This window comes from Cuculus canorus, chromosome 2 (assembly GCF_017976375.1).
Source record: "Cuculus canorus isolate bCucCan1 chromosome 2, bCucCan1.pri, whole genome shotgun sequence".
Lineage (NCBI taxonomy): Eukaryota > Metazoa > Chordata > Aves > Cuculiformes > Cuculidae > Cuculus > Cuculus canorus.
Genome location: NC_071402.1, coordinates 76878576 through 76894734, shown reverse-complemented (window position 1 = coordinate 76894734; position 16159 = coordinate 76878576). Strand labels below are relative to the sequence as shown.

Below are 16159 nucleotides of genomic sequence, written 5' to 3'. Positions count from 1 at the left end.
CAGAATATTAATGAATGTCACTGAGTGCTGTGTTGTGTCCCCACAGTCTGTGCTCTTTGTAGCACAGAAGGAATGGCATTTTACACTGTGGAATCCCTCTGGGGTCATTTAACCATGGTTATTCTTGATTTTATAGTTAGGATACTTTCCCTGAATTATAATAATGATTTACTATGCAGCTGTCATATATGTCAGATTAGGAAAATATTATAGTTGTTAAATAGTTGATGATAAGCCCCACCAGAATAAAATTTAGTTAAGAAAATTGAAGCGTTAGAATGTTAACTGAAGGCTGCAGTTTTTGGCTTTTACTCCTGTGCTCTGCTGAGGATCTTGATTAATGCTTTGGGTTTACTGCTTTCACATTTTAAAGTTATTCCTTTTGAAAAACAGCATCAACTGGGAACAAAGCATCAGCCCTGTAAAGTGACATTGGTTCAAAAATAAATAAACACAAATAGATGATTTCATAGAACTAATTGTACATCTAATTGTGTTGTTTTTTCTGAGTTAATGCTAGATAAACAAAAATTAGACAGTTTGGTTGGTGCCTCCCTGTTGTTTTCAGTCATTTTGTAGCATCACTTTAATCTCACAAAGCGACTGAATCAAATGAGTTTATAGTGACTGAAGACATTATTAATTAGCAAAATAGTGGGTTTAATATGGAGAATTTTTGTTTGTATTTTTACCACACACATCACTTTACACTCCTTTCATGCTTCTTTCCCCACTCCAGTTATTCCTTCTCCAGGGAATAGCCAAATGGGCAAACTTTTGCACACTCTTCACAGACATTCCTCTTTAAGATACATTTTTCTATGATGCTAATAGGTAATCAGCAATGATTATTTAGAGCCAAAGCAAGATAAAATCAGGTTTTTATTTATTGAGAACAGTCCATGTTTTGTATGGATAATTGCAGCTTCATTTTTGTTGTTTTTACTCTCCTGTTTATGCCCTACACTGCTAGCATTTAACGGTGTCTGCACACATCATTGGGATACTGAGCCTGAGCTCTGTTGTGCTGCTGGTTAGGGTCTATTACCAGTCTTCTTGTGGGCTGAAGGGAGTGAGTGAGGTCTTGAATAAAACCTGTCTAGATCTCGTCTTTATCAGAGTTTCACATTCACTACCACAACGTCTGCCCTGCAGGAGATGAGAGTACTGGCTCAAGGTTTCTATATTTTTCAGCTCCGGGCAGCAACAGTTTGCCTCTGAATGAGTAACTACATCAAAGACAATTTTAGGCAATAAATTCAATTAGCCAGAAAATTCAGATGTGAACATCTGGCGATAATGCTTTTCATGCAGTTAGGAGGAGAGGAAAAAAAAAAACATTAATATGTGCGCAAGATGAATGTCTTTATGCTACTTTCTGCAGGATGCAGCAGATGCAGTAAGAACATTGTAGTGTGGTGTGAATCTCTCTTCACTGATCTGAGGAAAAAATGTCCCAGTTGTATTGTAACATTTGTAAAAGCTGTATCTTTTGTTGAAAATATTAGGCAGTAGGGAAAGGAAGGTAATACCCACTGAAAGGCAGTGTCATTTGACATGAGTAATATGATGTTCCCACATTTTGAATGGGCAATAAATATATTCGCAACTTTTTCAAGCGCTCTATAATATTCTAGTATATATGCCATGGATTTCTTTCTATTCATAACTCTTCTGCCAATTGCTTCTCTGATTTATTAGGGTGATGTGTGAATGCAGAGGATTACTTTCCTATTGTAGAGCATATTTTGTTATTACTGTTCTCATCATCCAGCAGGCCACAGTAAGACTTTGCACACTGTATATAGAAATAAAATAACCTAGATATCAATATGTGTTATTTGGTACTTTCTTAACTTATCTGCACTAAAAAGGTTGGCAAGAAAATTATTTCAATAAGGTGAATTGTAGGCCTGACAAAAAAACCATGCCAATGAAACATCTAAAGTAAAGAGCATCAGCTGATCTTCAAAATGTGTTTAAAAATGCAAAGAGATGGCTGTTACTAAGCTACTGAGAGTGCTTGCAGCAGAAGGCACAAGTTTCTAGAGGCAGAAGCACACCTAAGACTCTAAAATTAAAATGCCTACCTTTCAGCCACTGCAGAAAACTGTTTGAAGTCACTTGAATCAGAGCCCTTAATGTAATCTCAGAGTCAATTTATGCCAATGCTGCAGAAGTCAATCTTGATCTTCTAGGGTTTACACTGGTATAACTCACAGGGTGTGACTCATATCACATAAGTAATAAAAGGAAAAACAAGACAATTAAAAACAAGATATAAAAAATTATCCGTGGTGAAATTCTGAAGTCTTGTCAATTTTTTACTGTCCATGGGCCAGATTCGCTGCTCCTCAAGCCAGAATAGTGCTGTTAAAAAAAACCCTGATAAATAGCTGACATTTCTAAGGTTAGTATCTTGTAGAGACCTTGGTTCAGGCAGGTGCGGAAATGCATTAGATCTCTGAGAGATGGCTTGAAGTTATTTGGAATATAATAGTGTTTTTTAGTTTAACAAAGAAATTTGATTTATTCCTGCGTACTCATCTGTATAAAAAGTAGGGATTGTAATGTCCACTATAAGGACATTTAACTTATATAAAGATGTTTCATGCAGAATGATAAATGACACAATAGGTCCAAATCAGTTCCTTGTATTTGAGCTACTGCAGTTGCTGAAGAGAAGGGGGGAATGCTCCCCATCAGCATCAGCAGCGCTGCTGGATCTGGCTGTTTGCTTCACTAGACATATTGCAGGCACATGATTAACCAAGCACGACCCTGTGAAAGGGGCACACTCTTTACTCCACGCACAAAAGTATTACAGGGGTTTGGGTGATGATTTTTTTTTTAACTACTACTTCGCTATTCTTATATCCAGAAGCAACCAAAAAATTGCTGCAACTCGCAGGCTTTATAGAGTAGTAAGCAGAGTTAGTCCCTTGGCAGTGAGGTGGCATTATTTTTGATAGTTATTTTGCTTGTTCCTCTTTTCTGTATGCTTTTTCTGTATTGTGTTGATTGGAAAAAGAGAAGTCTTGATTAATGCTGGACAGATTTTCAGAGTTATCATCTGAAGCTCACTGGCAGTCCAAGAAGTAAATGGAAAGTTAAATGTATCAGGAAAAAAATATGAATGGAGAACATTCCTGGGGCTTGCTGTAAGTCCATGTTACACATAGTACTGTGTGAGGTTCTGGTCCTCCCGTATTTCAAAGATTGTAGGTGATTTATTAAAAAATCAGAAGTAAGTTGTGGATTTTAGAAGGCAAAGAGAACCTGAGCTAGGCAAAGGAGAGGAAATAATATTCAAACTGGTATAACTATAAATACATGTATACAGACACAGTTATTATGATAAATACTTTTTTTTATTTATACAGTTTTGCACATTGAACTGTTAGTATTACAAAGCACATTAGATATGAGGTAGTCTAGCTTGTGCTGACTTTTACTCCATTAACAATACATAAATGAGGAGATGGAGGAAAGATTCTGGAGTGCAGCTTTGCACTAGAACTCTTAAATTACAGGTCGTAGTCGTAGCTGTGCCACAGCCTACCTTTGTGACCTTAGACAAATAATTTAATTTTCTGTGCCTGAGTTTCTTTTAGCAAAACTTCCTACCAAAGAAAGAGGTTATGAGAAGGCATTTGTTAGCTTTTGAGGGAGTAACTACCCTCCCAAATATTTCAGCTTTAAGGCAGAAAATTCTCATGTGACTGAGAGATTCTTGGAGGATCATACATCCATTATAAAGAGAGAATACCTCTTGTTTAAATGGCAACAGAGAATGTCATGGGAGCAGAGATCATCGGGTGACAGCATGATGCTTGAGCTAATAAATTCTAAATGTGTTTTAATCTGAGAAGTAGTGTGTTGTTTATTGTGTGAGGTATCCAAGATAGCTACAGCAAACAGCAAAAAAAGAATAGTCTTTAATTTCCAGTTATAGCTGAAATATCAGATGGAATTGTTCTGTTGTTTGGGTTTAAATGACTGAAAAGAAGGAATTTTCTGTGATCTTGCTGGTGACCACTATGCTCCAAGATTGTATTTGTGTTCACATTGACTAAATCCCACTAATAATATGCCTAACTAAATATAGTTAACTACCACTTCAGAAATTTTCATCTGACACTAAGTTGATGTCCTCTGTTACTGTTAGATTATTTGAAGTACCAGCCTACAGCATTTGTCTAAAAAACTTAGTTTTCTCTACATAAAAAGATTGTTGAATTTTCTGTATCTTGTTAAACTTCACTAGGAATCTGATTATAGGAATACCAGGGTGCTCTTAGGTTAAATACACATATTGATATTTTTCCATCAATAATAAATGTAATCCTTCATTCTCAAGTAGACAGTTCTTTCTGAATACCAGAAAGCAAGTGATCCAAACACTTGGAATTAATCATTTTTCATTTACCTTCACACAGTACTAGATCAGTAGTTGAGTAATGCCGATATCTTTTGCACCGTAAATTAATATTACTGTTGCATTATCTATAAAGTGCGCACTGCTGAACCTTCTTTAATAGTGTGCTTTTTTGGCTGTTTCAGAAAGCAAAGGCCTTGAATTAAAGTCTATTAATTACAGTACCTTCTAAGAGCTTTGGGTTGTGTGTATTTTTCCTAATTTGTGTGTGATCCACAGTGTTAGTTTATACCCGCAGTGATTCAAAAGCTGAGAAGCTTGGTTAATGCAGGTCAATGCCACTCTGTTCATTTTAGTGGATACTGCTTTTAACATGGGGATTGAAAATCGCTTTTCTGATACCTTCACAGTCAGACAAGCACTTTAGATCAGCTCTACACCTGCAGTTAGGAGGTTATTTTTATGATCCCATTAATGCTTGATGTTTAGAATAGGATGCTTGTGTCAGCCTACAAATTTAATGTTTTTAAGAGTATTAGGTGTAAACTGCTTTACTATTATGGATAACTTATACCAAGCTGGAGATTTCTTTAGTAAAAAATAAAATTATGCTAAAACCTTGATTTATAATAGGTATAGCCTTCCTACAAAGCATGAAAAACTGAATGTATCACAGTGCAGAATACATTAAGGTTTACTGATGGAGAGGGCAGCACATTTAGTCATACCTTTTCAGGGCAATTTTAGAACATGATTTTGATTCTGTTCCTGTTCAGAACATGTTTTTGAATCTCTGTTAACCCCAAACATAGATCCTAAGATCTAAAGAGGGCACTTAAGAAACACAGGGAAAAACAATTGTATACTTGGTTACAGAAATAGACTACCCACTCCTAGAAGAAAAGCTTCTCAGTGCTGACCCCATGCTGTGCACCCTCATATGTTGCACAACTATTCTTCCAAATGCCTACCTGATTTCTACAGACATAGGGAAGAGATCCTTTTCCTTCTCCACTCGCAGTAGTTTAGCACACAAAGAGCAATTCTCATTTAGCTTGGCATGGAACACTATATATATACAAGTGGTTAAATTTATTAAAGTTATGCCTCTTCACAGCTTTATGTTGCCTTTGTGTCTGATCTAACAAGTACTTAATGACAGTTCTACAAAACCATTCGTAAATGGGACCTAGATCCAAACCCTGCTTTAGATTCCTTAAACAAATTAGACTTCAGAGCTAATGTAGCAATTTACATAACATTCCGATCTATTTTAAGCTAAAATTGCTCAGCACTTGTTTAAACTCATAGCAAATTACTTTGCTAATGAAACTAAATTACTCTATGATGTTACAGGTAAATTTGTCTGTGATAAATCTCACGTGTGTTTGCAGTGTACAGATTTTGTACTGTCTGCCTGTTCTATAGGCATGTCAGAAGAAATAGTGGAAAGGAATTAAAATTTGAACCAGTGCATTTATCTTAAAAAATATTTATGTTTATATATATTATTTATTTATTATTTATGTTTGTCCCTTCATATCGATTTTAAGGAATCCGCTGTCTGAAACTAGCTAGCAAGGTTGCTAGCTATAATGTTGCCCATTTCCAAACCCCTTCTCAAAAAAATAAAAGTGGTTTTTTTCCCTCCTAGACAAAAGTCATTTTAGTAATGTAAAATAGGCAGAATTAAGTAACAGGGCGGCCTCATGGAGAGGATTTGGAATTGCAGTTAAAAAAAACCCTAGAAATGTAATAATTTTATGAATACTATGTATAACGAGTCGGTGAGGTCAAGTTGCAGTGCTGGTTATGCCTCTAGGACTTTCTTGGTATGCCCTGATCTCTGTGGATGCACTGGTCTGCTCAAACGGGAGCATGAGAGGAGCAGGGTTTAAATAGGATTTGCCTTTTTGTTCTGCTCACTTATAGCTTCTCCATTCTGCACCTGTGGAACAGAATTGCTTGGAACCCATTCGCATGCAAAATAACAAGCCCTTATCCTGCTAGTTAGAAAATCAACATCTAAGAACATTAAAGCCAATTATTACTAAAAATTTTCAGAAGCAGACTTAAATTAAATTGCCCTTTTAATTTGGAATTTATTGAACATATGCCGTCACCTGTGCTAGTAGTGAGTTATGTTTTGGTGCCTTTCTATATGTAACACAGTGGCATTAAAAAAAGTTCCATGTGTTCAAACACTTGTGTTTTGATATATTGAAACATGCTTGCTTAATAATGGAAATGTCACAGAATAAATGGTGGATGATGAAGCATGTTGTGTCAATTAAGCTGGCAATTAATATCTATGAGGTCCAAAAAGATTTGATTGTTGTAAGATTTCCTTCTCCTCCTCTGGATAAAGTGTGATTATTAAGAGAAATGTGAACAGTAAGCATTTAACACTGAATTAATCTTCAAATTAGGACTGTGGAGCTCTTAGTAGTAGAACGCTTAATGTCTTACTGGGAAGAGGAGATTGTGTTATTTTAGAAACACTTTATCTATCTGTCTGTCTCTCACAGTTTTTGTCACCTATTCTTAATCCTCTTCTGTTTCCATTATATTTTACTTTTTAAGTCAGAATAGTCAGAAGAGGATGTTCCAGTTATACCTACTGGCGAAGTTTGAACAATATCTCAGATACCCACTTGCTGAGTATAAATAGAAGAAGGGTGTTTTGTTTTTTATCACAGCAATATTTTTAGGCTGTATTAGAATACTTCATTACCTAACAGTCTTCAGCTAAACAGTTTAAAAATTGAAGCTTTACTTTTCATCCTTTTTGTATCTCTAGCTCTGATTTTTACAGCCTTCCTAGGGTTGGAAGAGGCAATTTCCATTATGCACTGATTGAAAGAGAGGGGTTTGCTTCTCTTCTTCACTGCTGGGAAGATTTTTTTTCCTCTTCTTCATTGCTGGATTTTTAGTTCAAAATAAGAGTTCAAACTGTAGTAATAGTTAGAACAGCTGACATCTGTTTGCTTTGACTTTGCTTCTGCTGTTTTAAAGCCATAAACAACAGCCAGATTCCAGGGCCGGTTTTCTGATATCTTCATATGAAGAAAGATCACTCACGTATATAGTGTTCACTTTTGAGAAGTTGTCTGTTCTTATAAATGTGAGAAAATTTTACTTTCATTTGTAAGTAAAGCATGAATTCTGCTCACTCTGACAGTCCTAGTTATCCTCATTTTTTGGGCAAACACTCCCCATCCCCAAGGAAGCAAGCCATTTGAGTTTTCACATCCAATTCTTAGACTTTAAACAGAGACCCTGGAGGAACGGCATGGCTTCTGTGCTGAATCACTGACAGGTAGCATGTTTTGTCAATTAAGGTCATGGGCTGAAATGCTGTTATGCTTACATCTGACAATAATTCAGTTTCAAGCTGTGTTATGATTTGTGCAAGCTTTGGCATACATTTGTCATGAAAAGTAAAAGGCAGAGTAAGAAGGCTGCAATATTTCCTACAATATTTACACTATTCTCTTTTTTTTTTCCTGAGAAGTTCGATGTTGATAAGTACTCCTTTTTTCAATACTTTTTAGAGCACATAAAGTATCATTTGACCAGAATAGTCTCAAGAGTAAAGGTTATATTTAAACAAAGGTTGTATTTAATACAAAGCAGGGAGAAGATACCAAAACCATAGATCCAGACTTCCTTCCCAAAGGGAGCTATATATCCCTGGGGAGAGCTCTCTGGATTTCTTCTTAGTGGAGCTCTATATTTGATCCACTGACTCCAACATATCTTTTGTACAAGGGCAGTGCTTGAATGCTGCGGAAACCACCTGCTCCCATCTGTGGATTAGTGTTAGTAATCTTCAGAGGGATGGGGACCAAACTCTGCTGCTTGGAAATAGAGCAGAACGTGTTTCGGCATCAGAAGGTGGGCACTTCTCCTTTAGAGTAGCTTAGGAGGCCAGCTGGTGATTTCTGTTGTTCTGGATCTTTCAGTAAACATGATATAAGGCTGCACATTCAACGCAATTAAAATTTCAAGTATGTTTTAGCATGTATTAACCTAAATTACATATCTACAAAACCAATACAATAAATGAATGAGAAATTCATCAGATACAGATCATCTTAGAAGTAAAAACATCCCCATTTTTTTTTGTTGGATATATATGTTAAAGAAACTTAGGTTGCACAACAGATCAATGCAAACATGAGAACGGTGCCTGCACAGGTATGCCATGCACACAAAGCAGCACTCACACAAACACAAATGATGATATGTGATCTTTGCTCTCCAGCTGATCAGGCTTAAAGCTTGATGGGAGAACTCATCTCACACACACAAAGATACAAAGAGGTCCTTCTGGTAGTTGACTGAGACCTCTGATCTGCCTAGTAGCAGATCCTCAAACCTTGGTATCACTGGTATTTATCTTCTAGATATACAGTGTCTCTGATAGCTCTTTCCAAGATCTCCTGTCTTGCTCATCATCTACTCCAGGTTGAGGTTCATTAGCATTGCACCTACTGTCATCCTCCAGGAAAATTTTTAGGAATTAAGTTTAATAAGAAGATAAACCAGGCTCTAATGATCAGGCACAGGGTTTGACCAGACAAGCATTGTGAAGTGAAGCTTACTTATACATGACTAGCCCCTTTCATCATGCCCTTCTCTCTATGTTTTCACGTCGTTCCTCTCTTGTGCATTTAGATGTCGTTTTTTGCCCTTCTACTGAATGTTCCATAAATTTTGCACATTGCCCCAATCCCCTGGAAGCATCCCATAAGTATGCTTTTCACCCTAAGACCTGTGATAACCTTATCATTCATTCATTCCTTCCCTTCCTCCCACTTTACCACTTAACAAAACTCTGTTTGAACCTTTCCAAGCCTTTGAGCAGTTCCTTCAGTGACCTGTCAACCAGTGACCTCGCAGACCTGGTCTTTGGTATTGCCTCATGTTCTATACAGTCTGTGTATGGTTTATTACTTTTGCTGTCTCATCTGTTTATGTGCTGGACAGCTGTTGACCAGATGTCCTCACAAAACAGCTGTCTTTACGTTCCGGATATTTATATATCCTTCCCATCCTACATTTCTTTCTACACATATATCCAATCTCTTGTATCACATTAGAAAAGCCAGCTGTCAAGTAATTCATATGCTAAAATTGTACAGTAATCAAGTTTATCTATATTGTTTCAGACATATCATCAATGTATTATTGACTTGTTTTACCAATGCACATGCTTCGAGCTGGTCATGTGTAACTCCTGGTAGATAACAGTCCACTGTTGTGGAACATTTGTTGTGGCGAACACACTCTGAATTAATCTTGGCTTCTTGACCACTGAAGCCAAATCCATTGAATCAAAGGTCAGCCTTGAAATTGATGAATTGCATTTCTCAAAGGTTCTTGGTATGATGCATCCAAGTTGTCCATGTTAGGACATGAATAACACCTTCACTGCCTTCAGCACTGGTCTGAACCCCATCTTGAGTCCAAATTCACTTTATATCTGCATAGTGTGGATACAAATATGTTCTCAGATGCTGTGCGAACCCAAACTTCATATGATGCCAGAGGAGAAGACTCTGATATCGTGCTGACATAAGTGCACCCTTCTCAGTCTGTGGAGCAGAAAATCTGGCACCTTTTCCTCTCCTGTCTGTGTTGTGGCATCATGAGACTTGACCAAAGCAAGTCCTTCTGACCAGCAAGTAGACAGTAACGTCAGTGGTGGAGGGCCTTTGTAAGAGACGTATGATTCATCAGAGGCGAGAGGCTTTGTGCATTTGTCTGTGGATATTTTATCATGACAAAATTCATATAGTCTTTGTTCTTTCAGTTTTTACTTTGATCACCACAAGTTTATACTAAGTTGTTAGTAAGAAAGCTCGGCAGAATGAATTCAGGTTCATGCATGCTGGGATTCCCAGTCAGATAGAATTTACAGTACACTGCATAGTGCCACGTGTGAAAGAACACAGCCTGATGTATTTGTTTAGCAACCAGCCGACAGCATCTTCCAAAGACATACACAAAATATTTCTATTGACCAAAAAAAAAAGGGAAGGAACATTCAGAAGTCAGTGGTGTCCATGGATTCAGAGTCATGAGAAACACCGCTACACAGACTCACCCAACGTTTTTAATACATGTAATCTGAGCCTCTTCTTTTATTATTTTGAGAAGAGACAGTGTAAAACAGGGCCAGCATTTTGGAGACAGGAAGAATAAACTTTATGATATGACTGGGTAAACTCAGTTGTGCTGCAGAGTTGAAGGTCTTTCTTTTGACTTCAGAAGGAGCTACTCTGAGATTGGTCTGTGTGAGAACAAAGTTGATCTCCTGTGTCTCCTTATGACTTGGTACTATGGCGATTATTTCGTTGTAGCAGGCAGGCAGACTCCAGCGTATCTTTTTTTTCATCCAGATGTAGCAAGGCAGCAGCCACTGATGTGTCGCTAAATATTACATTAAGAAATGGTCTCTTCGTATAAAGTCAGGAGAGAGAGACAGAAGTATCTACTGAGAGTCCTTTGGGGAAGTTGGATTTGATGCTTCATTGGTGCAAATTGCTGCTTATCCCAGTATTTTTGTCAAAGGCATTTGGCAGTAGCACTGCCAGACTCCCTGGAGCCCTGATAACATATCTCAGCTGAGATCTGCCCCAAGAGACTCACTAGGACAGAATTGTCCTCCAGGCTGCAGCTCTAACTCCATAAAGGACTTGAAGAAATAATTTCATTTCCTTTGCCTCAGTTTCTGTAAATGAAAATAAATACTAATAGCTTTCATCACCGTCTCACAATTTGTCAGGCATAGTTAAATCTGCTGGAGAGTATAGTATTTAACAGCTATATAAATTTGTGATGAAAACAAGAAGATGGGGTGAGACTTCTCGTGAATAACGGGCTGTTGGAAAACAAAGCAACACAGTAATCCAGGTAAAGAACAGCATCAGAAACTGAGCTCCCAGTTGTAAAAAATGAGCTTTATCTCTTCCTGCTTGACACAGCTACTTTGCCCAATAACTGAGCCTGGAAATCCAAAGAAATTTTGCAAAATAAGTCTTCTCTTTCCCGTGTAAGAATACATTCTTTCTTCAGTACAAGTTAAGGAAATTTGTCAAGTTAGGTAAAGTGTTATGTAACATCCTTTTCATTTCTGTTGTAATATCCCTGTTTTTTTTCTGGCAGAAATGAGTTTTAGATGAATATTTAATGTCCTTGCTTTTAAGAAAGTATCTTTGAATCAGTTCAGTCTGCTGCTGACTTCAGGTTCCTGGGAGAGAAGAAACTGCATGAGCTGAATACTAGTGTGCTGCCAGATACCCTGACTGAAAAGGGAAGGTACAGCTCAGGAATGCCAGCTGAACATGGCAGAACCACATATTTTTCCTTAGAAAGGAGCTGAAGATAGCAGGACCTGTCACCTGAGAGTGTCCACTACAGAAACTGTGAAGGAGCCTGAGATGACACTTGGCTGATTGGGAGAGGGAGAATGAGGAAAATGGCTACAGGCACAGCGTGCCTTGGAACAGAGGCAGAGGCTTTGAGTCTTCAGACGAATTGTAGAGTATGGAATGATTTTTTGCTACAAAGTTCATTTTCTCATTCATAATCTTCTTTTATCAGTGAAGCAATTAAAATATTCCTTCAGCATATTGTGCTTCAAAAATATAAAACCCAAAGATCACCAGGCGTGTTTTCATTCTGCTGCTCCTGATATTGCTCATTATATCAGAACAACTCCTGTATTTTTTAACTGTGTTCTTTTTTCCATCAGATCTTGTTTCTTTTCAAAGGTTGAAGTGTGAAGCTCAGTGGTTGGTTCACCTTTTGTAGAACTGATGCATAAATTTTTGTTCCTAATCTGTTTCAAAATATGTCCTCTCCTTTTGTATATAGGTGGTTCTTCATATAGTATGCTTGGTTTGGAGAATCTTGTTAGTAGAGCAAGTGAACGTATTTTATTCTGAATATTAGATGGCAATGGATTGTAAAAGCAAGCAACTAACCAACCCCACTGCTCACCGCTCCCAGTTAAACTTGATGGTTTTTTTATTCCTGTCTTAGAAAGGAGCACATTATGTCATTGCAAGTCATCCATTTCACATGGGCAAAGTTTTGATCAGTGAGATGTATTGCATCATCTGTATTTCTAAATACATCTGGTTTCTCAATCTAAATTTCATCTGGTTTCTAAATCGAAAGATGTCATGGTTCCTCTGAGCAGTAGAAACACGGGCTTTCAAAAAGAATAATGAACTTTTCCACCTGAAGCCGATGTATTAAAGCAATGTCCATTCACATTCCCACACTCTCCATCTAGAGGTAGCTGCTGTATATGGCTCAGAAAGTTGGACATAATATACTGCTATGACGCCTGCGTAGTTTATCTTTAAGTACTATCACTTTGGCATTAAGCCCAAAGGTGTGTTGTGACTGTATACATATTCTAACATTTTAATTTAATATTGTAGCATCTCAATTTATACAAGTTTTAACTACAAAATTGTTCTGTTACTGGGTCTTGCTGTTATTACAAAAACAGGAATATGCCAGATAAGCCAGTGGAAGAGAGAGAGAACTTCTATTCATGAGTAATTTTGTGTAGTTCGATTTTGGAAGCTCAAAGGCTGAATAATTTTTCAGTCTTTACTTGCAGTGAAGCTCATGGTAGGTTCACAAAATGCTATACATCAGTTGTACTGAAATATTTGGAATTTAGTAGATAAAGCATGAATCTCTAATGAATTTTAATGTGCTTCATTTAACTATTTCCTACTCCCAAGCCTCCACTCTGCAGAGAGCCCCAGGAATACATAGCCATGCAAGAACAACTTCACAAAGCTTTCAGAACTTTTCATCAGAAACTTTGGTTCTAAAATTCATGTCTCACCTTTCCCTGTAGTTTTGAAAACACTCTTCAGCCATATCTCTTTTACTATTTTAGAGAAAATATTACTAGAGGTGGTAAAATGGCCAGCTGAAGTGCCTGGCTTGCTTGGAGTCTTAGCCAACAACACATGTGGAGAAACTTCTGGACAGAGATATCTGTATAACTTACTTGAAGCTAAAGTATTGTACTCCTTGGATGTCAGTCATGAATCAGTGTAGTTTCTTAAAATTAGATCCAAAACTAGTTACTGTTTGGGGAGCGAATAGTGCCACAGAACAATAAGGATGGATTTGTAGCAAGTGGATTTAATAGTAAATATTTCATGATATTCCTGACCTTGATCATTTGCCTGAAATGTTTTGGGGCTTTTTCTAGAATGGTATTTTGTATAAAGTTATATGCTAGAGTTTTATTTTGTAGGACACTTTAGGAAAGAATAAGACTTCTCTTCCTGCATCACTTCAGGGTCACTCTCAATCATAACAGAATAAGCATTCCATGATTTATGCATCATCCTTGTCATTATGTTTGTGCAGAATTCCTCATTTTCCTTTCATCTTTGCTTTTCCCAGTTTTGTTGGCATAACATCCTCATGGAAGCTACAGTAGCTGCTCACATTCCAAGTAATTAAATGTGAAAGGAGAGGACTCCTAAAAACTGTATTGCATTAAGTGCTTATTTTTTTTTCATTTGCCATAGTCTTGTGGTTTTTCCCCTAGCTTGTGATGTGTTACGCTCCAAAGCAGACGATGTTTCTCCAGTGCAGGAGAAACCTTTGCCAAGGCAAACCTTGCTGAACCTTGAGAAATCTTGCTGACACAACACTCTTGACTAGTTTTCAGCTACTTTTACAAAGGTTCAGGTTTATCATTGTACAGTTATGTTGCCACTGGAAAAATAGTATGAGGAATCAAACGAATGTAATGTAGCTGCTTTGCAGGGCTACCGGCATACCTTCGCTGGATCAGAGTTTGCATAAAGCACTGCTTAAGTTCATTGAGTAGTATATATAACGCTGGTGTTCATTCCCTAATTTTATGATTATCGCTTTGGCCTGTTTCAGATAAGAAGACAAGGAGGAATACAATTACTAGTGGACCTATTGGACCATCGGATGACCGAAGTCCACCGTAGTGCCTGTGGAGCTTTGAGAAACTTGGTATATGGAAAGGCAAATGATGACAACAAAATTGCTCTGAAAAACTGTGGTGGTATCCCAGCATTAGTACGGTTACTCCGCAAGACGACAGATTTGGAAATCAGAGAACTGGTCACAGGTTTGAGTCTCTCAATACTTTTTCTTCAAACTCTATTAGGTGCTGCAAGCACAGTTCTGTGCTGCATGCTGCCTGCTCCATCAGTAACTCTTTATTTTATTACCGTCTTCTTTACAGTAACAAAACACTTTCAGACCCTTTGGATATAAGTGATTTGTGAATAACTCTATTCAGTATTATACAGATGGTTTACAGATGCAAACATGGTTTATGCTTATACTTGTGGGTCACTTTGTTCTTGGTTAGCCATGAATGACTCTTGTGGGAGGTGTTCTTAGTACACAGATACGTTGTGGTGGGAATCTTCTGCTCTCCCTTCTGTCTGGTGTAGGCTGCACATGCCAAAGTCGGATTTTACTGAACTTCCTTAGAAGCTGTTATTCATTTCTTTTATATCCGATATAGTGAGGAGGATTTGTTTGGGTTCTTATTTTACTTTTCTTGTGATACTGGTAGGAAAATGGAAAAACATGTTGGAGGGAGGCATCGTCTATTTTCTGATGTTTGATAGCAAGCTATGTGACGTAGGTTAGACAGAGAACATGCAGGTGGTGGAGGAGTCTATTTCTTCTTCTGATACAGTAGAATCCAGTCTTTTTAGGATAGTTTGGACTTTTTCCTTTGTGAAATCCACAGTAGGTTTTTTTTTTTCAGAAATGCAGTCAAACAGCACCAATCTGAAGTATTTGGAAAGTTTTCCTCTGGGCCCCTAAGCTATTCTATTTAAAGTACTAAGCAGAAGCTAGATGGGTTGTTTGACTTTTCGCTTTGTGTTTTCATTCTGTTTGATTGTTAACATAAATGTGGTGGTTAATTTGACGCTACAAATAAAGAAATCTTAAGATCTTTTCATTATCCTGTTTTATAATGCCTGTATTTCCATTATGATTTTCCTATAAAAATATGAGAGAAAAGCTCTCGTTTCTGTCATAGAACCATCAGAATGCACACTATCATCTGTGCTTCTGCAGAAATTACTTACCTTTGCGGATCAGGCCTAATTCAGGATGCAACTGATAAGATCCTTTAGTTAACTCCAGGTTCCTTCCTGGAGGATGTCTGAATAAACTGCGTGGTATTTATTAAATGTAGATTTTTATATTTAATTTTGTTCTTTAGCTACAACACCTGTCACCTCATACTTGTTAGGCGGGATTAATGGGGCAGAGATACTGGGTCACACAAGCTCAGATGATACCTCCTGCAGGGTGACAGAATTACTGACAGATCTAATAAAATGTAACCGCTGCTTCGGATTCAACATACTTGTTGGTCTCTTAGTTCTGCTGTCTGTGTCTTGGCTCCAGGGAACATTCTGCCTATTTATTCTGAGTTGTAAGTGGCAAACTGCTAATGAACATCAGCAGCGCACCTCAGTAATCACAGTGGCACTTCCCATACGGGAAGTGTAGACTGAACACATGATGTCACTAGGTCAGTTAAAGAAAAGATGCTAGGCTACAGTTTACATTCCCTGCATTGCACAGTACATTCTTAAATTTTCCTGAATTCCTACAGAAAGAAAGGATGTGTGTCACAGCATGCCCCCCAACTGTTACCACTGAGAAGAGTGAGTGCTGACCATCAATGGTAGGCAGTAAACCAGCCTTTGTTACGGGTAGATG

The 16159-nt window shown here is 37.6% G+C and overlaps 1 protein-coding gene across 7 annotated transcripts in view; it reads left to right on the top strand.

Moving 5' to 3' along the window:
- CTNND2 (catenin delta 2) overlaps positions 1 to 16159 on the top strand; it is a 662788-nt gene that overhangs the window by 494530 nt on the left and 152099 nt on the right. For all 7 annotated transcript variants that reach the window (XM_054059035.1, XM_054059034.1, XM_054059037.1 and 4 more), the window contains one exon: positions 14321 to 14534. In XM_054059035.1, coding sequence (XP_053915010.1) covers positions 14321 to 14534 — 214 coding nt within the window. The remainder of the gene's footprint in view (positions 1 to 14320; positions 14535 to 16159) is intronic.